This window comes from Procambarus clarkii, unplaced genomic scaffold, assembly GCF_040958095.1.
Source record: "Procambarus clarkii isolate CNS0578487 unplaced genomic scaffold, FALCON_Pclarkii_2.0 HiC_scaffold_124, whole genome shotgun sequence".
NCBI classification, from domain to species: domain Eukaryota; kingdom Metazoa; phylum Arthropoda; class Malacostraca; order Decapoda; family Cambaridae; genus Procambarus; species Procambarus clarkii.
Window position 1 is genome coordinate 922,630 of NW_027189157.1, and position 25,722 is coordinate 948,351.

Below are 25,722 nucleotides of genomic sequence, written 5' to 3' on the forward strand. Positions count from 1 at the left end.
ACAGAACACATGAAAAAGCTAGATAGTACATGGTGAACAGAACACATGAACAAGGCAGATAGTATGTGGCAAGCAGAACACATGAACAAACCAGATAGTACGTAGCTAGCAGAACACATGAACAAGCCGGAGAGTACGTGGCAAGCAGAACACATGAACAAGCCAGATAGTACATGGGGAGCAGAACACTTGGACAAGCAAGATAGTATGTGGCGAGCAGAACACATGGAGAAGCCAGATAGTACGTGGCGAGCAGAACATATGAACAAGCCAGATTGTATGTGGTGAACAGAACACGTGAACAAGCCAGATAGTACGTGGCGAACAGAACACATGAACATAGTAGATAGTACGTGGCGAGCAGAAAACATGAACAAGTCAGATAGTACCTGGCGAGCAGAACTCATGAACAAGCCAGATAGTACGTAGCTAGCAGAACACATCAACAAGCTACATAGTATGTAGGGAGCAGAACACTTGGACAAGCAAGATAGTATGTGGCGAGCTGAACACATGGACAAGCCAGATAGTACGTGGCGAGCAGAACATATGAACAAGCCAGAGAGTATCTGGTGAACTGAACACATGAACAGGCCAGATAGTACGTGGCGAGCAGAACACATGAACAAACCAGATAGTATGTGTAAGCACAAAACATGAACAGGTCAGATAGTACCTGGCGAGCAGAACACATGAACAAGCCAGATAGTTCGTGGCTACCAGAACACATCAACAAGCCAGATAGTACGTGGGGAGCAGAACACTTGGACACGCATAATAGTATGTGGCAAGCAGAACATATGGTCAAGCCAGATAGCACGTGGGGAGCAGAACACTTGGACAAGCAAGACAGTATGTGGCGAGCAGAACACATGGACAAGCCGGATAGTACGTGGTGAACAGAACACATGAACAAACCAGATAGTACGTGGCGAGCAGAAAACATGAACAAGTCAGATAGTACCTGGCGAGCAGAACACATGAACAAGCCAGATAGTACGTGGCTATCAGAACACATGAACAAACCAGATAGTACGTGGCAAGCAGAAAACATTAAGAAGTCAGATAGTACTTGGCGAGCAGAACACGTGAACAAGCCAGATAGTACGTGGCTAGCAGAACACATCTACATGCCAGATAGTACGTGGGGAGCAGAACACTAGGACAAGCCAGATAGTATGGGGTGAGCAGAACACATGAACAAGCCAGATAGATCGTGACTAGCAGAACACATCAACAAGCCAGCTAGTACGTAGCGAGCAGAACATTTGGACAAGCCAGATAATACGTGGTGAGCAGAACACATGAACAAGCCAGATAATACGTGGCAAGCAGAACACTTGAACAAGCGATATAGTACGTGGCATGCAGAACAAATAAACAAGCCTGATAGTACTTGGCGAGCAGAACACATGAACAAGCCAGACAGTACCTGGCGAGCAGAACACATGAACAAGCCAGATAATATGTGGCACGCAGAATATATGAGTAAGCGAGATATTACGTGGCGGTCAGTACACATGAACAAGATAGATAGTATGTGGCGAGCAGAATACATGAACAAGCCAGATAGTATGTAGCGAGCAGAACTCATGTCAAGCTAGATAGTATGTGGCAAGAAGAACACATAAAAAAGCCAGATAGTAAATGGCGAACAGAACACATGAACAAGCCAGATAGTATGTGGCAAGCAGAATACATACACAAGCCAGTTAGTACGTTACAAGTAAAACATGAGAACAAGCCAGACAGTACGTGGTGAGCAGAATATATGAACAAGCCAGATAGTACGTGGCAAACAGAACACATCAACAAGCCAGATATTATGTGGCGAGCAGAACACATCAACAAGCGAGTTAGTACTTGGCGAGCAGAGCACACGAACAAGCCAGACAGTACGTAGCAAGCAGAACACATGAACAAGCCAGATAGTACGGGGCGAGCAGAACACATGAAGAAGCTAGATAGTATGTGGCGAGCAGATCACATGAACAAACCAGATAGTACGTGTCGAGCAGAACACATGAACATGCCAGACAGTATGTGGAAGCAGAATACATGAACAAGCCAGATAGTATGTGGCAAACAGAACTCATCAACAAGCCAGATAGTACATGGCACACAGAACACATCAATAAGCCAGTTAGCACGTGGCGAGCAGAACACACGAACAAGCCAGACTGTACGTGGCGAGCAGAACACATGAACAAGCAAGATAGTACCTGGCGAGCAGAACACATCAACAAGCTAGTTAGTATGTGGCGAGCAGAAAACACGAACAAGCAAGACTATACATGGCGAGCAGAACACATGAGCAAGCCAGATAGTACGTGGCGAGCAGAACACATGAACAAGCCAGATAGTACGTGGCGAACAGAACATGTGAACAAGCCAGATAGTATGTGGCGAGCAGAACACATAAACAAGCTAGATAGTACCTAGCAAACAGAACACATGAACAAGCTAGATAGTACGTGGTGAGCAAAACACATGAACAAGTCAGATAGTACGTGGTGAGCAGAACACATGAACAAGCTAGATTGTACGTGGTGAGCAAAACACATGAACAAACCAGATAGTACGTGGTGAGCAGAACACACGAACAAGCCAGATAGTACGTGGCGAGCAGAAAACACAAACAAGTCAGATATTACCTGGCGAGCAGAACACATGAACAAGCCAGATAGTACGAGGCTAGCAGAACACATCAACAAGCCAGATAGTACGTGGGGAGCAGAACTCTTGGACAAGCAAGATAGTATGTGGCGAGCAGAACACAAGGACAAGCCAGAAAGTATGTGGCGAGCAGAACACATGAACAAGCAAGATAGTATGTGGCGAGCAGACCACATGAACAAGCTAGATAGTATGTGGTGAACAGAACACATGAACAAGCAAGATAGTATGTAGCACGCAGAACATATGAGCAAGCCAGAACACGGATGCCAGTACACACATTGTACACAGTTTATGTAGTGACCACGGGGCGCTGATTACCACCGTCGACATGAGCAAGAGAAGGAAAGAGACAAATAAAAGAAAAAGGTTATCACTCGGACCAGATATGAGGCCGCACTTCATAAACAGGATGAATGACTGGTTCACGGAATACCAAATCCCAGAAGACATTGACACATTTGTTGATGACCTTTATCACCAAATTGAGAGCTGTCTAAGAGTTCCGCGCCGTACGCCTGGGCGAAGTAACCCTCAGAGGAAGAAAATAAAATGGTATGAGAATGATTACATAAAGATGCTTAACGCAAATGTGCGAGACATGAGTAGAGAGTACCGGAGACATCCCACTGAAAGTAACCAAGAGTTGTTTAAAACTGTGTGTCAAGTAGCCAGGGAAGAGAAGATTAAAGAGCGGGAAAGACAATGGCTTGAGTTCACTAGCTCTATTGGACGGGAAACATCTGCAAGGCAAGTGTGGGCAAAAATTCAGATAGCTAAGGGGGGCAGAGCCCGGCTTGCGGCTCACAAAGACCCCCAGGGTAAGGCTGTGGAACTAATTCACAAGTGGAGTGATGCAGCATCCTCCTTCTCTCTCCCTGCAGAAATCAGCAGGGAACAGCTCCTGCAACATGATGACAGAAGAATTAGGATAACAAGAGCACTGTCTAGTGATAACGAATATGGGGAACCAATCACAGCCCAAGAAGTAAGGAGCGCTATGAAAAAGGATAAAAGTACAGCACCTGGTGAAGATGGCGTCACCTACGACATACTCAATGCACTGTGTGAAGTGTCTGGGAATCCACTACTCCACCTGTTTAACAAGTCATTCCTAAGTGGAGTGTTGCCCACACAATGGAAACACGCAATAATTGTTCCCATACCGAAGCCTAATGACCCTGGTAATTACAGACCTATCAGTCTCGTGTCATGCACTTGCAAGATGCTTGAAAGGATCATCCTAAACCGACTGTTGCACAAAATAGGCAGGTTAGGGGAGGGGGTCAATGGATTTGTTAAAGGAGGGAGCACAGCAAATTGTATAGTTAATTACTTGGCTAATAACACGGCTAGGTACTCTGTATTTGTTGACATCAAAGGAGCCTTCGACAAAGCACAGGGGATTGCGATCCTGGACGAGCTTGCATGCATGGGTGTCAAGGGGAGACTCATGAAGTGGGTTGAAGACTACCTCACAGGAAGGAAAGCCAAGGTTTGCTTCAATGGAGCAGTCTCCAGAACAATGAATATGGAACTCGGGACCCCCCAAGGCGGAGTCTTAAGCCCTACACTATTCAATGTACTTATGAACGCCATTCCAAATATTGATTTTCCGGAAGGAACACAACAAGTGGGATATGCAGATGATGTCCTAATACAAGCTCCCACCTTGGGAAAAATTGAACAGTCCATTGAACTCCTTGGAAGGAAATGTACTGAGCTCGGTTTCACTCTCTCCACAAACAAGACGAAGGCATACTCCCATCACAAGCGGAGAGCAAATGAAGAACTGCAAATTAATGGTGTAACACTTGAATGGGTTGACCATTATCGGTACCTTGGCGTCACTGTCGGCTCTACAAGGGAAAGAAAGAGGAGCTCAATCAACTCATAAGAACATGCAAAAGTCGACTCAGGGCACTGAAAGCTATGACCTGGAATGGACATGGAGCCTCTATTGCCGTGCTTATAATGATGTACACAGCCTATGTGCGCTCCGTCATAGACTATGCCGCACCAGTTCTGTGCACCTACTCCCAAAGCGATATGAAAAGGCTTGAAAGCATTCAAAATGAAGCCATGACAATCATTCTTGGAGTTCCAAGAACTGCCAAAACGTCTAATCTAAGAGAGGAGTTGTCCCTTTCCAGTGTTAAAAGCAGAATTCAGGAGCTGAATGCTAAGCTTGCAATTAGGATAGCCAGAGATCCCCATTACAATGATATTGCTGAGAAAAAACTGAGCTCTGTGCTACTTTCAAGGGGAAACAGGAAAAGCAAAAAATGGCATCACAGATCAATCTGCTACCTCGAAGAGCTTCACCTGCTTGAGCATGCCCGTGAGCTCCTGCCTGTAGAGAGGTTACCTCCCTGGGAGGATGACTCATGAAAGATCATCATCAATGAAATGGCAACGAAAAAATCCAACATGATACCACAAGAAATGAGGCACAAGTATCTAGAGGAAATTTATAAAGAAGCCGGAGATGAACTATATCAAATCTACACTGACGGGTCATCTAATCCTGTCAATGGCAGGGCTGGTGCATCATACACGGTAATCAAGGATAATACTTTCCAATGCAGAATTGAAGAAAAAGCGCGTATTGAGAACTATGCCTCCTCAACGCAAGCAGAGCTAACTGCCATTGTTATGGCGTTAAGGTTCCTTGAACGGAACACTAATGGTGCAGTGATTTGCACCGATTCAAAAGCAGCACTGCAAAGCCTAAGTAAAAATCAGGCAGAAAATCTTGCAATAGTCGCTGAAATTAAGAGAGCTGTGAGAGTACTTACCAATCAGGGAAGAGACATCAAGTTTCTGTGGATCCCCTCCCATGTTGGAATATGTGGGAATGAACGAGCAGATGTGCTGGCTGCTGAAGGCGCTGAAGGAGACTATATTGAATACTTCATACCCAAGACTCAACAACAAATTAGAGGTATTATCAGGCAACATCACCATGACAAGGTAACTGAGGAAAGGAGGATAGACGCACAAACCAGTGAATCTGTACGATGGTACAACATGGTTGCAGCTGGCAATCCCAGTCATTATGGCCGAAGAGGAGGAGGACGAGGGAGAGAATCAGTAATAGCGAGAATCCCTCTTGGATACAAATATCCATGGAGATTTGGAATGGAAACAACAGTTGATCAGCGAAGCTGCAGAATCTGTGGTGAGAGTGATGGACACCGCCTTGACCACTATCTACGTGAATGTAAACACCTGAGAGACATTAGGAAAATGTGTAGAATAATAAACCCCACATTGTTTGAGTTAGGAAAACACTATTTGTCAAATATTGATACTGTTCTTAAAAGATTTCTCCATTTTGCACCCGCAAGATAACGTAAGCTTTTAAGGGTTGATAGATGTTAATCTTCTTGTTTGAGGAGCTGTTCACTTGAGACAGTTAAGCAAGTCCCAGCTGTGTCTGGGTAAAAGTGACAGGATGAACAACCCAGCGGGTTTTCTTCCTATTGAGGAGTGGTGTACATGCTGCTATGGCGGTATGTCCACTCACAAGATAAGTGGCGATGCCCAATAAACTCGCCCCTCGGGGCAAAATTTAAAATTTAAGCAAGCCAGATAGTACGTGACGAGCAGAACACATAAAAAAGACAGATAGTATGTGGGGAGAAGAACACGTCAACAAGCCACTTAGTACATAGCGAGTAGAACACATGAACAACCCAGACAGTACATGGCGAGCAGAACACATTAACAAGCCAGATAGTACATGGCGAGCAGAACACATCAACAAGACAGATGGTACGTGGCGAGTGAACACATGAACAAGCAAGATAGTACATGGCAAGCAGAACACATAAAAAAGCAAGACAGAATGCGGAGAACAGAACACATGACCAAGCCAGGTAGTATGTGGGGAACAGGACACATTAACAAGCCAGATAGTATGTGGCGAGCAGAACACATCAAGAAGCCAGTTAGTATGTTACAAGCAGAATACGAAAACAAGCCAGATAGTATGTGGCAAGCAGAACACGTGAACAAGCTAGATAGTACGTAACGAGCAGAACACATGAACAAGCCAGATAGTACATGGCAAACTGAACACACGAACAAGCCAGATAGTATGTGGCAAACAGAATACATGAACAAGCCTGATAGTAAATGGTGAGCAGAACACATGAACAAACCAGACAGTATGTGGCGAACAGAACACTTGAACAAGCTAGATAGTATGTCGCGAGCAGAACACATGAACTAGCACGATAGTATGTGGCTAACAGAACGCATCAACAAGCCAGATAGTACCTGCCGAGCAGAGCACTTGAACAAGCCAGATAGTATGTGGCAAGAAGAACACATGAACAAGACAGATAGTACGTGGCGAGCAAAACACGTCAACAAGCCAGATAGTACGTGGCGAGCAGAACACATGAACAAGCCAGATAGTATGTGGCAAGCAGAACACAGTAACAAGCCATATAGTACTTTGCAAACAGAACACATGAACAAGCCAGATAATATGTGGCAAGGCAGAACATATGAGCAAGCTAGATAGTATATTGCGAGCAGAACACATGAACAAGTTCGATTGTACATGGCGAACAGAACACATCAACAATCCAGATAGTACGTTTCGAGCAGAACACATTAACAAGCCAGTTAGTATGTGGCGAGCAGAACACATGAACAAGCCAGATAGTATGTAACGAACAGAACACATCAACATTCCAGTTAGTACATGGCGAGCAGTAGACATCAACAAGCCAGTTATTACGTGGTGAGCAGAACACATGAACAAACCAGACAGTATGGGCGAGCAGAACACATGAACAAGCCAGATAGTACCTTGCGAGCAGAACACATGAACAAGCCAGATAGTGCCTTGCGAGCGAACACATGAACAAGCCAGACAGTATGCGGCGAACAGAACACATCAACAAGCCAAATAGTATGTGGCGAGCAGAACACTTGAACAAGCCAGATAGTATGTGGCAAGCAGAACACATGAACAAGACAGATAGTACGTGGCGAGCAGTACACATCAACAAGCCAGAGAGTACGTGGCGAGCAGAACACACGAACAAGCCAGATAGTGCATGTCGAGCAGAACACATGAACAAGACAGATAGCACGTGGAGAGCAGAACACATGAACAAGCAAGATAGTACGTGACGAGCAGAACACATGAACAAACCAGAGAGCACGTGGCGAGCAGAACACATGAACAAGCCAGATAGTACCTGGCGAGCAGAACACCTCAACAAGCCAGATAGTACATGGTGAGCAGAACACTTGAACAAGGCAGATAGTATGTGGCAAGCAGAACACATGAACAAGACAGATAGTACGTGGCGAGCAGTACACATCAACAAGCCAGATAGTACGTGGCGAGCAGAACACATGAACAATCAAGATAGTACGTGACGAGCAGAACACATGAACAAACCAGAGAGCACGTGGCGAGCAGAACACATGAACAAGCCAGATAGTACCTGGCGAGCAGAACACGTCAACAAGCCAGATAGTACGTGGCGAGCAGAACACTTGAACAAGCCAGATAGTATGTGGCAAGCAGAATACATGAACAAGACAGATAGTATGTGGCGAGCAGTACTCATCAACAAGCCAGAGAGTACGTGACGAGCAGAACACACGAACAAGCCAGATAGTATATGTCGAGCAGAACACATGAACAAGACAGATAGTACGTGGCGAGCAGAACACATGAACAAGGAAGATAGTACGTGACGAGCAGAACACATGAACAAACCAAAGAGCACGTGGCGAGCAGAACACATGAACAAGCCAGATAGTACCTGGTAAGCAGAACACGTCAACAAGCCAGATAGTACGTGGCGAGCAGAACACATGAACAAGCCAGATAGTATGTGGAAAGGAGAACATAGTAACAAGCCATATAGTACTTTGCGAACAGAACACATGAATAAGCCAGATAATATGTGGCAAGGCAGAACATATGAGCAAGCTAGATAGTATATTGCGAGCAGAACACATGAACAAGTTAGATAGTACGTAGCGAACAGAACACATCAACAATCCAGATAGTATGTTTCGAGCAGAACACATCAACAAGGCAGTTAGTACGTGGCGAGTAGAACACATGAACAAGCCAGATAGTATGTTACGAACAGAACATATCACCATTCCAGTTAGTACATTGCGAGCAGTAAACATCAACAAGCCAGTTATTATGTGGTGAGCAGAACACATGAACAAACCAGAATGTATGGGCGAGCAGAACACATGAACAAGCCAGATAGTACCATGCGAACAGAACACATGAACAAGCTAGATAGTACCTTGCGAGCGAACACAGTAACAAGCCAGACAGTATGTGGTGAACAGAACACATCAACAAGCCAGATAGTACGTGGCGAGCAGAACACTTGAACAAGCCAGATAGTATGTGGCAAGCAGAACAAATGAACAAGACAGACAGTACGTGGCGAGCAGTACACATCAACAAGCCAGAGAGTACGTGGCGAGCAGAACACACGAACAAGCCAGATAGTACATGTCGAGCAGAACACATGAACAAGACAGATAGTATGTGGCGAGCAGAACAGATGAACAAGCAAGATAGTAAATGACGAGCAGAACACATGAATAAACCAGAGAGCACGTGGCGAGCAGAACACATGAAGAAGCCAGATAGTACCTGGCGAGCAGAACACGTCAACAAGCCAGATAGTACGTGGTGAGCAGAACACTTGAACAAGCCAGATAGTATGTGGCAAGCAGAACACATGAACAAGACAGATAGTATGTGGCGAGCAGTACACATCAACAAGCCAGAGAGTATGTGGCGAGCAGAACACACGAACATTCCAGTTAGTACATGGCAAGCAGTAGACATCAACAAGCCAGTTATTACCTGGCGAGCAGAACACGTCAACAAGCCAGATAGTATGTGGCAAGCAGAACACATGAACAAGACAGATAGTACGTGGCGAGCAGTACACATCAACAAGCCAGAGAGTTCATGGCGAGCAGAACACACGAACAAGCCAGATAGAACATGTCGAGCAGAACACATGAACAAACCAGATAGTACATGGCAAGCAGAACACATGAACAAGCCAGATAGTACCTGGTGAGCAGAATACATGAACAAGCCAGATAGTACCTGGCGGGCAGAACACATCAACAAGCCAGACAGTACGTGTCGAGCAGAACACTTGAACAAGCCAGATAGTATGATTCGAGCAGAACACATTTACAAGCCAGATAGTACTTCACTAAAATAACACATGAACAAGCCAGATAATATGTGTCAAGGCCGAACATATGAGCAAGCTAGATAGTATATTGCGAGCAGAACACATGAACAAGCCAGATTGTACGTGGCGAGCAGAACACACCAACAAGCTATATATTATGTGGTGAGCAGATCACATGAACAAGCCAGACAGTACGTGGCGAGCAGAACACATGAACAAGCCAGATAGTATGTGTCGAGCAGAACACATCAAGAAGCCAGTTAGTAGGTGGCGAGCAGAATACATGAAGAGGCCAGACAGTACGTGGCGAGCAGAACACATGAACAAGCCAGAAAGTTCATTGGGAGCAGAACGTATGAACAAACCAGATAGTACATGGCGAACAGAACACATGATCAAGCAAGATAGCATGTGGCGAGGACCACACATGAACAAACCAGACAGTACGGGCCAAGCAGAACACATGAACAAGCCAGATAGTACCTTGCGAGCAGAACACATCAACAAGCCAGATAGTATGCGGCGAGCAGAACACATCATCAAGCCAGATAGTATGTGGCGAGCAGAACACTTGAACAAGCCAGATAGTACGTGGCAAGCAGAATACCTGAACAAGCCAGATAGTACGTAGCGAGCAGAACACATCAACATGCCAGATAGTACGTGGCGAGCAGAACACATGAACAAGCCAGATAATATGTGGCGAGTAGAACACGTCAACAAGCCACATAGTATGTGGCGAGCAGAACACATGACCAAGCAAAACAGTACATTGCGAGTAGAACACTTGAACAAGCCAGATAGTACGTGGCACGTAGAACACATGATCAAGCCAGATAGTACGTGGCGAGCAGAATAAATGAACAAGCCAGTTAGTACGTGGCAAACAAAACACATCAACAAGCCATATGGTATGTGGCGAGCAGAACACATCAACAAGCCAGTTAGTAAGCAGCGTGCAGAACACATTAACAAGCCAGACAGTTCGAAGTGAGCAGAACACATGAACAAGTCAGATAGTACGTGGCAAGCAGAACACATGAACAAGCCAAATAGTACGTGGTGAGCAGTATACATGAACAAGCCATATAGTACGTGGCAAACAGAAAACATGAACAAGCCAGATAGTACGTGGCGAGAAGAACACATGAACAAGCTAGATAGTATGTGGCGCGCAGAACACATGAACAAGCCAGATAGAACGTGGCGAGCAGAACATTTGAGCAAGCTAGATTGTACATAGCGAACAGAACACCTGAACAAGCCAGATAGTATGTGGCATACAGAAAACATGAACATGCCAGATAGTACATGGCGAAAAGAACACATGAACAAGCCAGACAGTACGTGGCGAGGAGAACACATGAACAAGCCAGATAGTACGTGGCGAGCAGAAAACTTGAACAAGCTTGATAATACATTGTTAGCAGAACACATGAACAAGCCAGATAGAACGTGGCAAGCAGAACATTTGAACAAGCTAGATAATACATGGCAAGCAGAACACATGAACAAGCCAGATAGTATGTGACGAGCAGAACACATGAACAAGCCAGATAGTACGTGGTGAGCAGAACACATGAACAAGCCACATAGTACATGGTAAGCACAACACATGAACAAGCCAGATAGTACGTGGCGAGCAGTCCACACCAACGAGCCAGAGAGTATGTGGCGAGCAGAACACACGAACAAGCCAGATAGTACATGTCGAGCAGAACACATGAACAAGACAGATAGTACGTGACGAGCAGATCACATGAACAAACCAGAGAGCACGTGGCGAGCAGAACACATGAACAAGCCAGATAGTACCTGGCGAGCAGAACACGTTAACAAGCCAGGTAGTACGTGGCGAGCAGAACACATGAACAAGCCAGATAGTATGTGGCAAGCAGAACACAGTAACAAGCCAAATAGTACTTTGCGAACAGAACACATGAACAAGCCAGATAATATGTGGCAAGGCAGAACATATGAGCAAGCTAGATAGTATATTGCGAGCAGAACACATGAACAAGTTAGATAGTATGTGGCGAACAGAACACATCAACAATCCAGATAGTACATTTCGAGCAGAACACATCAACAAGCCAGTTAGTACGTGGCGAGCAGAACACATGAACAAGCCAGATAGTATGTTACGAACAGAACACATCAACATTCCAGTTAGTACATGGCAAGCAGTAGACATCAACAAGCCAGTTATTACCTGGCGAGCAGAACACGTCAACAAGCCAGATAGTACGTGGCGAGCAGAACACTTGAACAAGCCAGATAGTATGTGGTAAGCAGAACACATGAACAAGACAGATAGTACGTGGCGAGCAGTACACATCAACTAGCCAGAGAGTACATGGCGAGCAGAACACACGAACAAGCCAGATAGTACATGTCGAGCAGAACACATGAACAAACCAGATAGTACATGGCAAGCAGAACACATGAACAAGCCAGCTAGTACCTGGTGAGCAGAATACATGAACAAGCCAGATAGTACCTGGCGGGCAGAACACATCAACAAGCCAGATAGTACGTGGCGAGCAGAACACTTGAACAAGCCAGATAGTATGATTCGAGCAGAACACATTAACAAGCCAGATAGTACTTCGCTAAAATAACACATGAACAAGCCAGATAATATGTGGCAAGGCCGAACATATGAGCAAGCTAGATAGTATATTGCAAGCAGAACACATGAACAAGCCAGATTGTACGTGGCGAACACATCAACAACGCAGATAGTATGTGGCGAGCAGAACACATCAACAAGCCAATTAGTACGTGGCGAGCCGAATACATGAACATGCCAGACAGTACCTGGGTAGCAGAACACATCAACAAGTTATATATTATGTGGTGAGCAGAACACATGAACAAGCCAGACAGTACATGGCGAGCAGAACACATGAACAAGCCAGATAGCATGTGTCGAGCAGAACACATGAACAAGCCAGTTAGTACGTGGCGAGCAGAATACATGAAGAAGCCAGACAGTACGTGGCGAGCAGAACACATGAACAAGCCAGAAAGTTCGTTGGGAGCAGAACGTATGAACAAACCAGATAGTACATGGCGAACAGAACACATGATCAAGCCAGAAAGCATGTGGCGAGGACCACACATGAACAAACCAGACAGTACGAGCCGAGCAGAACACATGAACAAGCCAGATAGTCCCTTGTGAGCAGAACACATCAACAAGCCAGATAGTATGCGGCGAGCAGAACACATCAACAAGCCAGATAGTATGTGGCGAGCAGAACACTTGAACAAGCCAGATAGTACGTGGCAAGCAGAACACCTGAACAAGCCAGATAGTACGTAGCGAGCAGAACACATCAACATGCCAGATAGTACGTGGCGAGCAGAACACATGAACAAGCCAGATAATATGTGGCGAGCAGAACACGTCAACAAGCCACATAGTACGTGGCGAGCAGAACACATGAACAAGCAAAACAGTACATTGCGAGTAGAACACTTGAACAAGCCAGATAGTACGTGGCAAGCAGAACACATGATCAAGCCAGATAGTACGTGGTGAGCAGAATAAATGAAGAAGCCAGTTAGTATGTGGCGTGCAGAACACATTAACAAGCCATATGGTATGTGGCGAGCAGAACACATCAACAAGCCAGTTAGTACGTGGCGTGCAGAATACATTAACAAGCCAGACAGTTCGAAGTGAGCAGAACACATGAACAAGCCAGATAGTACATGGCGAGCAGAACACATGAACAAGTCAGATAGTACGTGGCGAGCAGAACACATGAACAAGCTAAATAGTACGTGGCGAGCAGTATACATGCAACCTGTCCTCTTAAAAAGAACGTCAACATTTGCCGTTTGACTCTACGGCTGTTTTTGGACGTTATTTTGTGTAAAACTACGTCTATTTTCGCTTCCATGGACTATCTCTTGTTATACAATGAAATACCACACTCTTATTATTCTATAACTCACTGACTATGCTCTGATATTTGTTCTTCAAGTAAAAATATATATTTTTTTGCCTTAATTAGGCCATAATCCAGAAAATTCCAGCCTATCGATCTTTATATTTAGGAAAACATCTAATAAATTTGGAAATGAATTTTTCGTTCGCCGACAGTTGCCTGTTACTATTTAACCCTCTATGCTTTAATGTCGCTGGTCATTGTGACTTTCCCAGGATTTATATAGGTTTTGTAGTAGCATTATAGTCAGACTACAGTAATTTAACTAATGGGAAACCTCTATAGTTGTCGTAAATTAATAATAATCATTTATCAAATAATAAATTAGCAAACATATACAACATTTTATGTTACGACTTTTCGGGTAGGCCGTTCTGTTTGTTTACAACCCCAATGGTTCAAAATACACAATACTTTTAATATATAAGTGACTAAGTATGCTCTAATATATGGTCCTCAATGAAAATTATCGTTTTTTTTTTGTTAATTTGTCCATAATGAATAAGATTCCTTACCGTTGATCTTTATATTAAGAAAAACATCTAAACAAATTGGTATTGTGTTTTCGTTCAGATAAAGTTTCCAGATACTATTTCCTAGTTATCAATTAATGTAGGTGGTTATTTTAATTCGCGGCTACCAGGGGCTTTCTCCCATTATACAATATAAATGTACTCACTAACTATTCTCTGGTATCTGTTCTTCAAGTAAAATTACCTATTTTTTTGTTGAATTAGTCCATAATTCACGAAATTCCTTCAGGTCGATCTTTATATTTAGAAAAACATCTAATCAATTTGGAATTTAATTTTTCGTTCACCTACAGTTACCTGCTATTATTTCATTGTTATATTTTATGTCGCTGGTCATTACAATTTTCCAAGAATTTAAACAGCTAAACAGCAAGTAGCATCTTGTTAGAGTACAGGAATTTACCTATGGAGAACCTCGATAGCTGCCGAAAATTATTAATGATTATATATGTAATTTAAAATAATGAATTATATACCATTTCTTATGTTACGTCTTTGGCGGGTAGGCCGTTCTGCGGGTTTACAACCGAATTGTTTAAAAATCACACTATTTTAAATGTATGAGTCACTAGTATGCTCTGATATATGTTCTGCAATGAAAATAAAGATTGTTTTGTTGTTAATTACTCCATAAATGTGTAATGTGTTAATTCAGTCTAAAATCTTTTTGCAACGTTTATATGCGATATACGTAGCTGGAAACTACCTAATATTTAAAAATAATAGTTACAACATTCTATTAATATATAATGTTGAAATAAATATCACACAAAGTCTGTATATCTGTTTTTAGATGTCTTATAAATCTTCTTTTAAAATAGTATTAATGATTTTTATGAATCTTGAGTAAAAATTATGTTAATTATTATTAATCTAATTGTTATTATTTTAAGTAAAAGAATTGCAAGTATTCGCATAACCACGGGATCTCTGTTTGTGTATGAATGCACGGATTTGTTTTTGTTATGAGAGGGACGCCTTAGAAAGCATGGTGTAGGCCACCTGTGGCTCGCATCCGATCCCACGATCGTCGTCGCCCCTAAATCAACACAACAGGTATTTAGTATTTACGATTATAATAAGTAATATTTCTTTTATAATAATATTGCAGCAGGTGGTGTAGTGGTAGGACACTCGCCTGGCGTTCCGCGAGCGCTATGTCATGGGTTCGTATCCTGGCCGGGGAGGATTTACTGGGCGCAATTCCTTAACTGTAGCCTCTGTTTAACGCAACAGTAAAATGTGTACTTGGATGAAAAAACGATTCTTCGCGGCGGGGATCGTATTCCAGGGACCTGCCCGAAACGCTACTCGTACTAGTGGCTGTACAAGAATGTAACAACTCTTGTATATATCTCAGGTTAGGGGCTAGGCATTTACACTCTTAGGTCAGCAAACTAGCTAGAAGGTTAGACTATTAGACTCCACTGGTCAATCGGGGCCCTGCATAATTCAGCTTATCCTAACCTAGCCCAGCTTAAACCATCTTAGCATAGTTCATTCTAGCTGTGCATAGTGCTTGCACAGCCTTGCTTATCCTAGCTTACCTCTTCCTAGCCTACCGTAGCCAAGCCTATCCCAGTATACCCTTACCTAGTCTTGCCTAGCCTAACCCTGCCTTGCTTTTAAACATGACCAGTCCTTCCAACACTAGCCAAGCCCTGACCAGCTTAGCCAAGCCAATCCCTGCCTAGATTTAGCATAGCCTTGCCTTTTTATTAATATATAGAGGGTACCACCTCTGGTTGAGTTTGTAGGAACCCTCCACTTATAGGGTTGAGGGTTCCATATATATATATATATCTATATATATATATATATATATATATATATATATATATATATATATATATATATATATATATATATATATGTCGTACCTAGTAGCCAGAACGCACTTCTCGGCCTACTATGCAAGGCCTGATTTGCCTAATAAGCCAAGTTTTCCTGAATTATTATATTTTCTCAATTTTTTTTCTTATGAGATGATAAAGCTACCCATTTCATTATGTATGAGGTCAATATTTTTTTATTGGAGTTAAAATTAACGTAGATATATGACCAAACCTAACCAACCCTACCTAACCTAACCTAACCTATCTTTTTAGGTTAGGTTAGGTTAGGTAGCTGAAAAAGTTAGGTTACGTTTGGTTAGGTAGGTTAGGTAGTCGAAAAACAATTAATTCATGAAAACTTGGCTTATTAGGCAAATCGGGCCTTGCATAGTAGGCAGAGAAGTGCGTTCTGGCTATTAGGTACGACATATATATATTAATATAAATAATGTGTGTGTAAACATGCCACGTGTGTGTAAATCACAAAAATTAACACTTGATGAAAAATGTGACAGTGTCAGACCACGGAGGAAGAATTGAAACAGGAATTTCCTTAAGTACTTTCATATATTAAAACATCTTCAGAAGGAATAATTTTTTTATAAATTAAATTAAAAAAAAATCATTCCTCCATCGTCTGACACTCATATATATATATATAAATATATGTCGTACCTAATAGCCAGAACGCACTTCTCAGCCTACTATTCAAGGCCCGATTTGCCTAATAAGCCAAGTTTTCATGAATTAATGTTTTTTCGTCTACCTAATCTACCTAACCTAACCTAATCTAGCTTTTTTTGGCTACCTAACCTAACCTTACCTATAAATATAGGTTAGGTTAGGTTAGGTAGGGTTGGTTAGGTTCGGTCATATATCTACGTTAATTTTAACTCCAATAAAAAAAAATTGACCTCATACATAGAGAAAAGGGTTGCTTTATCATTTCATAAGAAAAAAATTATAGTAAATATATTAATTCAGGAAAACTTGGCTTATTAGGCAAATCGGGCCTTGAATAGTAGGCTGAGAAGTGAGTTCTGGCTACTAGGTACGACATATATATAATATATATATATATATATATATATATATATATATATATATATATATATATATATATATATATATATATATATATATATATATATATATATATATATATATATATATATACATATATATATATATATATATATATATATATATATATATATATATATATATATATATATATATAATGTGTGTGTGTGTGTGTGTACTCACCTAGTTGTGCTTGCGGTGGTTGAGCTCTGGCTCTTTGTCCCGTATGTATGTATTCATATATATATATATATATATATATATATATATATATATATATATATATATATATATATATATATATATATATGTCGTACCTAGTAGCCAAAACGCACTTCTCAGCCTGCTATGCAAGGCCCGATTTGCCTAATAAGCCAAGTTCTTCTGAATTAATATATTTTCTGTAATTTTTTTCTTATGAAATGATAAAGCTACCCATTTCATTATGTATGAGGTCAATTTTTTTTTATTGGAGTTAAAATTAACGTAGATATATGACCAAATTTAACCAACCCTACCTAACCTAACCTAACCTATCTTTATAGGCTAGGTTAGGTTAGGTAGCCGAAAAAGTTATGTTAGGTTAGGTTAGGTAGGTTAGGTAGTCGAAAAACAATTAATTCATGAAAACATGCCTTATTAGGCAAATCGGGCCTTGCATAGTAGGCTGAAAAGTGCGTTCTGGCTACTAGGTACGATATATATATATATATATATATATATATATATATATATATATATATATATATATATATATATATATATATATATATATATGCGAACAAGCCTGAATGGTCCCCAGGACAATATGCAACTGAAAACTCACACCCCAGAAGTGACTCGAACCCATACTGCCAGGAGCAACGCAACTGGTATGTACAGGGACGCCTTAATCCGCTTGACCATCACGACCAGACATAAGGAAGTGATAGCCGAGGCTATTTGACCCACTTCCCCGCTGGCACTCGGATGGTAATCTTGGGCATAGCATTTTATCAAATCACCTCATTTTTGGGGCAACACGTGAGGAACACAAATGCGAACAAGCCTGAATGGTCCCCAGGACAATATGCAACTGAAAACTCACACCCCAGAAGTGACTCGAACCCAATACTGCCAAGAGCAACGCAACTGGTATGTACAGGGACGCCTTAATCCGCTTGACCATCACGACCAGACATAAGGAAGTGATAGCTGAGGCTATTTGACCCACTTCCCCGCTGGCACTCGGATGGTAATCTTGGGCATAGCATATGGGTTCGAGTCACTTCTGGGGTGTGAGTTTTCAGTTATATATATATATATATATATATATATATATATATATATATATATATATATATATATATATATATATATATATATATATATATATATATATAATATTATATATCTTGCCTGAAATGCTGCGTGTACTAGTGGCTTTACAAGATTTTGTGGTTATTCTCTATATCTGGTTCACCTAACAGTAAATAAGTACCTGGGAGTTAGACAGCTGCTATGGGCTGCTTCCTAGGGATGTGTGTGTGTGTTTGTATTCATGTTGAATTTTACAAAGTAGGAAGAAATGTTTGTAAAAAAAAAAATCAAAAATTTTTGAAAGTATAAGTAGATTTGATATTTTTCTCTAATTGTTTATGTCTGCTGTCTCGCCTCCTTTATAAAATGGCATCATTCTTGCTTTTTTAAGGATATCAGGAAAAGTAAGGCACTCCAGAGATTTGTTGACTCCTTCCTTGTGTTGCCTAGCCCAGCCCAGCCTAGACAAGGCAGGCTGGGCATCCTAGCCTCACGCAGCTTAGCCCCCACCTACATGTAGCATCCCAGTCCATCCTAAGTGATCATTACCTTACTGGCTGTGTTTTCTCTTCAGCCCTGAATGTAATGTGGTGGAACATAAGCAGATACATATCAGGTCTTAGAGAATCTGTACTTCATACATTTCTTAATAATGTCTCACAAATATTTAAATAATTAAAAAAAAATTGTATAATAACTTCATATTATTCTTGCAATTTATTTTTGCATTTTTTTTATACAAAATTTACATTTTAAAAGATTACCTCTATTTTTAGATTGATGACTTGAAGACTACAGTGCCATCCACAGCAAATCATGGTCTTAAAATATCTCCTAGCAATGACGAGACCAATTTTCACAGAGATCAAATTTTTGCAAAGCAGTAGTCACAGGTAAATATATATTATATATATAATATTATATATATAAAATTAACTACTTCATTGCTCAAAGCACCTTTAGACATTCTGAGAGTTGTGCTATTTTATTAATTAATTAATTAGGCTATATTTTAATGTTTTGTAATGTTTTCATTACTTTTTTTGTTTTGAAATATAAATTGTTGAGTTTTGAAACATTTTGACATTAACTATACCTGAATATTTATAAACAAAAAAATACCAGAACTATGTCCTTGACAATTGCACTAAGAAGTCTTTGCCAAAATCAGGTGCTCAGTGCAGTAGTTAAAAACTTAAAAGTTGTACCACCTCTGGTGCAAGATTAGGGACCCATAGCCTCAGAGAAGAAAATAGAGAGTACTCAGAGAAGGCCTTGAATAATAGGCAGGCTGTTTGTGTGTTTCGACGGTAAGCTTGCTGACACCAAATGTAATTACCTAAGTGTAGTTACAGGATTAGAGCTACGCTCGTGGTGTCCCGTCTACCCAGCACTCTTTGTCACATAATGCTTTGAAACTACTGACGGTCTTGGCCGCCACCACCTTCTCACTTAACTTGTTCCAACCGTGTACCACTCTGTATGCGAAAGGAAATTTTTTTATATTTCTTTGGCATCTTTGTTTAGTTAGTTTAAATCTATGACCTTTTGTTCTTGAAGTTCCAGGTCTCGGGAAATCTTCCCTATTGATTTTATCAATTCCTGTTACTATTTTGTACATAGTGATTTTATCACCTCTTTTTGTTGTCTTCTAGTTTTGGCATATTTAATGCCTCTGACCTCTCCACATAGCTCTTGCCCTTTAGTTCTGGGAGCCACTTAGTAGCATGTCTTTGCACCTTTTCCAGTTTGTTGATGTGCTTCTTAAGATATGGGCACCACACAACTGCTGCATATTCTAGCCTTGGCCGAACAAAACTCGTGAACAATTTCTTTAGTATTTCGCTATCCATGTATTTAAACGAAATTCTGAAGTTAGAAAGGGTGGCATAGGCTCCTCACACAACGTTCTTTATGTGGGCCTCAAGTGATAGTTTTCTATCTAGAATCAACCTTTTATCCCATACACCTCTTTCTTTTATCAGAATTATATAAAGATTTCTCACATAATTTGTAGGTTGTGTGGGATCTATGTTCTATTCCACATTCCATAACATGGCATTTATTCACATTAAATTTCATTTGCCAAGTGGTGCTCCATATATTTATTTTGTCCAGGTTTTCTTGAAGGGCATGACAATCATCTAAATTTCTTATCCATCCCATTATCTTAGCATCATCAGCAAACATGTTTATATAATTCTGTATTCCAACTGGTAGATCATTTATGTAGACAATGAACATTTCTGGTGCATGTACTGTGGTACTCCACTTGTGACACTTCTCCAGTCCGATTGCCTCTGATTACTGACCTCATTTTTCTATCAGTCAGAAAATTTTTCATCCATGTTAGAAGCTTACCTGTCACCCATCCAAAATTTTCTAGTTTCCAGAACAACCTCTTATGTGGAACTCTGTCGAAAGCCTTTTTTATGTCTAGATAGATGCAGTCGACCCAACTACCTTTTTCCTTTAAAATCTCTGTGGCTCAATCATAGAAACTGAGTAAATTCGATACACAGGATCTTCCAGATCGAAAACAATACTGTCTGTGTGATATTATATAATTTCTCTCCAGGTGTTCTACCCATTTAGTTTTTATTATTTTTTTTTTTTCAATCCTTTCACTGTTACACTTGTCAATGATTCAGGTCTATAACTGAGAGGGGTGGGTCTTCCCTGTTGCCACTTTTGTAGATTGGAACTATGTTAGCCTTTTTCCACATGTTTGCTATGACTCCTGTACACAGGGATGCCTGAAAGATCAGGTGAAGTGGAAGGCTGAGCTCAGATGCACATTCTCTCAGAACCCATGGTGAAACTCCATCTGGACCAACTGCTTTGTTCTTACTTAGCTCCTTTAGCATATTTTCCACTTCATCTCTAGACACCTCTATACGCTCTATGATGTTCTCAGAAATTCTTATTGTGTCTGGTTCTCTTAAGATTTCATTTTGTATAAACACACTTTGGAACTTTTGGTTTAATGTTTCACACATTGCATTATCATTTTCTGTGAATCTGTTTCCTATTTTCAACCTCTGGATATTATCCTTTACCTGCAATTTGTTGTTTATGAATTTGTAGAATAGGCCCAGTTCTGTTTTACATTTATCCATTATCCCTTTTTAAAAATTTCTTTCTGCCTCTTCCCTTACTGCTGTATAGTTGTTTCTCGCATCTTTGTATCGCTGGTATGATTGGGGGTTTGGCTTCTTTCTATTTTGATACCTGCTTGATGGGGTTCTGCTCTTCTACTCCCCAAGCCCGGCCCGAGGCCAGGCTCGACTTGTGAGAGTTTGGTCCACCAGGCTGTTGCTTGGAGCGGCCCGCAGGGCCACATACCCACAACATCCCGGCTGATCCGGAACTTCTCTTAGAAAACAGTCCAGTTTTCTCCTGAAGATGTCCACGGTTGTTCCGGCAGGAACAACCGTGCAACCGTGCTCTGAAGGGGAAAGTGAATACTGAGCAGTACTCGAGACGGGACAACATAAGTGACTTGAAGAGTACAACCATTGTGATGGGATCCCTGGATTTGAAAGTTCTCATAATCCATCCGATCATTTTTCTGGCTGACGCAATATTTGCTTGGTTATGCTCCCTAAACATTAGATCGTCGGAGATCATTATTCCCAAATCCTTGACATGCTGTTTTTCTACTATGGGAAGATTCGATTGTGTTTTGTACCCTGTATTATGTTTCAGATCCTCATTTTTGCCATACCTGAAATTTATCACTGTTAAACATCATGTTATTTTCTGCTGCCCAATCGAAAACTTTGTTGACATCTGCTTGTAGTTTTTCAATGTCTTTCATTCCATTTTTGTGTCTTTTGGTCTGTGGCCCTCTCTCAATTTCTGTTGAACCAATCCTGTTTTCTGGCCCTGCATCTCTGTTTTGGTATGAATGTTTGTGTGCCTTCATTGTATATTTTGCAAAATTTGGCATACATTTAATTTACTTCCCTGTCTAGCAACAAGTCTGCCTAATTACTTATTAAAAAAAATTTGAAGTTCCCCATAGTGACCTCTCTCTCTTGAAATCAAGTTTATCAACTGTTTCAATGTCCCCATTTTCTGTGTGTGTGTGTTTGGAGGCTAAGCTTGCTGATACCATGTGTGTGTGTGTTTGGAGGCTAAGCTTGCTGATACCATGTGTGTGTACTCACCTAGTCACCTAGTTGTACTCACCTAGTTGTGTTTGCGGGGGTTGAGCTCTGCCTCTTTGGTCCCGCCTCTCAACCGTCAATCAACAGGTGTACAGATTCATGAGCCTATCGGGCTCTGTCATATCTACACTTGAAACTGTGTATGGAGTCAGCCTCCACCACATCACTTCCTAATGCATTCCATTTGTCAACCACTCTGACACTAAAAAAGTTCTTTCTAATATCTCTGTGGCTCATTTGGGCACTCAGTTTCCACCTGTGTCCCCTTGTGCGTGTTCCCCTTGTGTTAAATAGACTGTCTTTATCTACCCTATCAATCCCCTTCAGAATCTTGAATGTGGTGATTATGTCCCCCCTAACTCTTCTGTCTTCCAGCGAAGTGAGGTTTAATTCCCGTAGTCTCTCCTCGTAGCTCATACCTCTCAGCTCGGGTACTAGTCTGGTGGCAAACCTTTGAACCTTTTCCAGTTTAGTCTTATCCTTGACTAGATATGGACTCCATGCTGGGGCTGCATACTCCAGGATTGGCCTGACATATGTGGTATACAAAGTTCTGAATGATTCTTTACACAAGTTTCTGAATGCCGTTCGTATGTTGGCCAGCCTGGCATATGCCGCTGATGTTATCCGCTTGATATGTGCTGCAGGAGACAGGTCTGGCGTGATATCAACCCCCAAGTCTTTTTCCTTCTCTGACTCCTGAAGAATTTCCTCTCTCAGATGATACCTTGTATCTGGCCTCCTGCTCCCTACACCTATCTTCATTACATTACATTTGGTTGGGTTAAACTCTAACAACCATTTGTTCGACCATTCCTTCAGCTTGTCTAGGTCTTCTTGAAGCCTCAAACAGTCCTCTTCTGTTTTAATCCTTCTCATAATTTTAGCATCGTCCGCAAACATTGAGAGAAATGAATCCATACCCTCCGGGAGATCATTTACATATATCAGAAACAAGATAGGACCGAGTACAGAGCCCTGTGGGACTCCACTAGTGACTTCACGCTTGTGTGTGTGTGTTTGGAGGCTAAGCTTGCTGATACCATGTGTGTGTGTGTGTTTGGAGGCTAAGTTTGCTGATACCATGTGTGTGTGTGTGTGTGTTTGGAGGCTATGCTTGCTGATACCATGTGTGTGTGTGTGTTTGGAGGCTAAGCTTGCTGATACCATTTGTGTGTGTGTGTGTTTGGAGGCTAAGCTTGCTGATACCATGTGTGTGTGTGTGTTTGGAGGTTAAGCTTGCTGATACCATGTGTGTGTGTGTTTGGAGGCTAAGCTTGCTGATACCATGTGTGTGTGTGTGTGTGTGTGTGTTTAGAGGCTAAGCTTGCTGATACCATGTGTGTGTGTGTATTTGGAGGCTAAGCTTGCTGATACCATTTGTGTGTGTGTGTTTAGAGGCTAAGCTTGCTGATACCATGTGTGTATTTGGAGGCTAAGCTTGCTGATACCATGTGTGTGTGTGTTTGGAGGCTAAGCTTGCTGATACCATGTGTGTGTGTGTGTGTTTGGAGGCTAAGCTTGCTGATACCATGTGTGTGTGTGTTTGGAGGCTAAGCTTGCTGATACCATGTGTGTGTGTGTGTTTGGAGGCTAAGTTTGCTAACACCGTGTGTGTACTCACCTGTTTAAATAATAATAGGGGTGTGTACCACCTCTGGTGCAATTGTAGGGACCCACAGCCTTGAAGAAAATAAAGAGTATTCAGAGAAGACCTTGTGGATTCTCACTGAACACTAATCTTTTCTTCTCCTACCACCCCTCTTATTTTGTTTTATGCTGTATTCTATTATATATCATATAAATACATAGCCAAATGGCAATATTTATTATGTCTATACAAAAAGAAGACATCCACTTTATTTTTTTCTCTCCTTTGTTTCTATGTGGATTTTGTTGTGACTAATGATTCTCCTCCTTCCCATCAACAGGTCTTCCTCACTGGGCTTGCTCGGCTTGTGTGTTACTGTGAGGGTGCCATCATCGTTAACCCTTCAAGACTGACTCATGCTGGCATTGCATTTGTGGACTTCCCTTCACAGTAAAGAGTCCTTCTCCATATGGTGATTGTCCAGGGCAAGCAGGGTGTGACTGCCATCTTGGAGAAGCAGGGTCTTTTAATATGAAGAATCTTCCGTCTTCTCTACTTACGCCAGCTTGTGCCAGCCTTGCATTCTTGTTACTTCATGGCCCTTGGGCCTTTTTTATTTATTTTACATAATAATTTTTTTGATTAATACCCGTGTTTCACAAGAGATCCTTAACATTTTAAGCACCAATTGTATTGACTAATGTACGTCTTGTAACCTTTAAGACATAAATAGACAAGACATAGATAAATGAGTGAATAATACTGAGTGACTAGGTTAGGGCGAGGAACATAGTACAGTGTCTGGCTTTGGAAGAATGCCTACTGTTTTAGAAACCTTATTGCCATGATCATAATCGTATGGGTTAAAAAGCATTTGTTGTCACTCCTACACTGTGGCTTGTTGAGCTTTAAACCTTTGCTCCTTGTTCGTGTTACATCTGACCTTTTGAAGAAATTGTATGAATCAATATCCTCCAAATTGTTCAGTATTTTAAAGGTTTCGCTCTATTACTCTCTCATTTGCATATATCTAAGCATATAGATTAGATATAGATTTAGATTAGATTTTTTAGTCAGGTAAAGGTACATACATTGCAGATGAGTTACAAAGGGAAAGACAATGACTAGAGTTCACTAGCTCTATTGGAAGAGAAACGTCTGCAAGACAAGTGTGGGCAAAAATTAAGGTAGCTAAGGGGAGCAGAGCCCGGCCTGCGGCTCACAACGACCCCCAGGGTAAGGCTGAAGAACTAATACACAAGTGGAGTGATGCAGCATCATCCTCCTCCCTCCCTGCAGAAGTAAGCAGGGAACAGCTCCTCCGACATAATGACAGAAGGATTAGGATAACAAG

At 41.5% G+C, this 25,722-nt stretch overlaps 3 protein-coding genes and 1 long non-coding RNA gene across 4 annotated transcripts; all 4 read left to right on the forward strand.

Moving 5' to 3' along the window:
• The first annotated feature begins 7,229 nt into the window (after positions 1–7,229).
• LOC138360853 (uncharacterized) lies at positions 7,230–9,266 on the forward strand. The gene is made up of 2 exons (XM_069320366.1): positions 7,230–7,353; positions 9,022–9,266. Exons 1-2 carry the CDS (start codon positions 7,230–7,232, stop codon positions 9,264–9,266), a joined length of 369 nt encoding a protein of 122 aa, XP_069176467.1.
• A 138-nt stretch (positions 9,267–9,404) lies between these two features.
• LOC123765126 (major royal jelly protein 5-like) lies at positions 9,405–11,139 on the forward strand. The gene is made up of 4 exons (XM_069320367.1): positions 9,405–9,618; positions 10,067–10,411; positions 10,553–10,735; positions 11,003–11,139. The coding sequence occupies exons 1-4, from the start codon at positions 9,405–9,407 to the stop codon at positions 11,137–11,139; spliced, it is 879 nt and encodes a 292-aa protein (XP_069176468.1).
• A 1,629-nt stretch (positions 11,140–12,768) lies between these two features.
• Positions 12,769–13,083, forward strand: LOC123765125 (uncharacterized). Its single transcript, XM_069320368.1, has one exon. It carries the CDS (start codon positions 12,769–12,771, stop codon positions 13,081–13,083), a length of 315 nt encoding a protein of 104 aa, XP_069176469.1.
• Positions 13,084–15,325: 2,242 nt separating this feature from the next.
• LOC138360838 (uncharacterized) lies at positions 15,326–24,988 on the forward strand. The gene is made up of 3 exons (XR_011226690.1): positions 15,326–15,444; positions 19,382–19,498; positions 24,709–24,988. It is a non-coding gene; the product is annotated as an uncharacterized lncRNA (long non-coding RNA).
• The last annotated feature ends 734 nt before the right edge of the window (positions 24,989–25,722 follow it).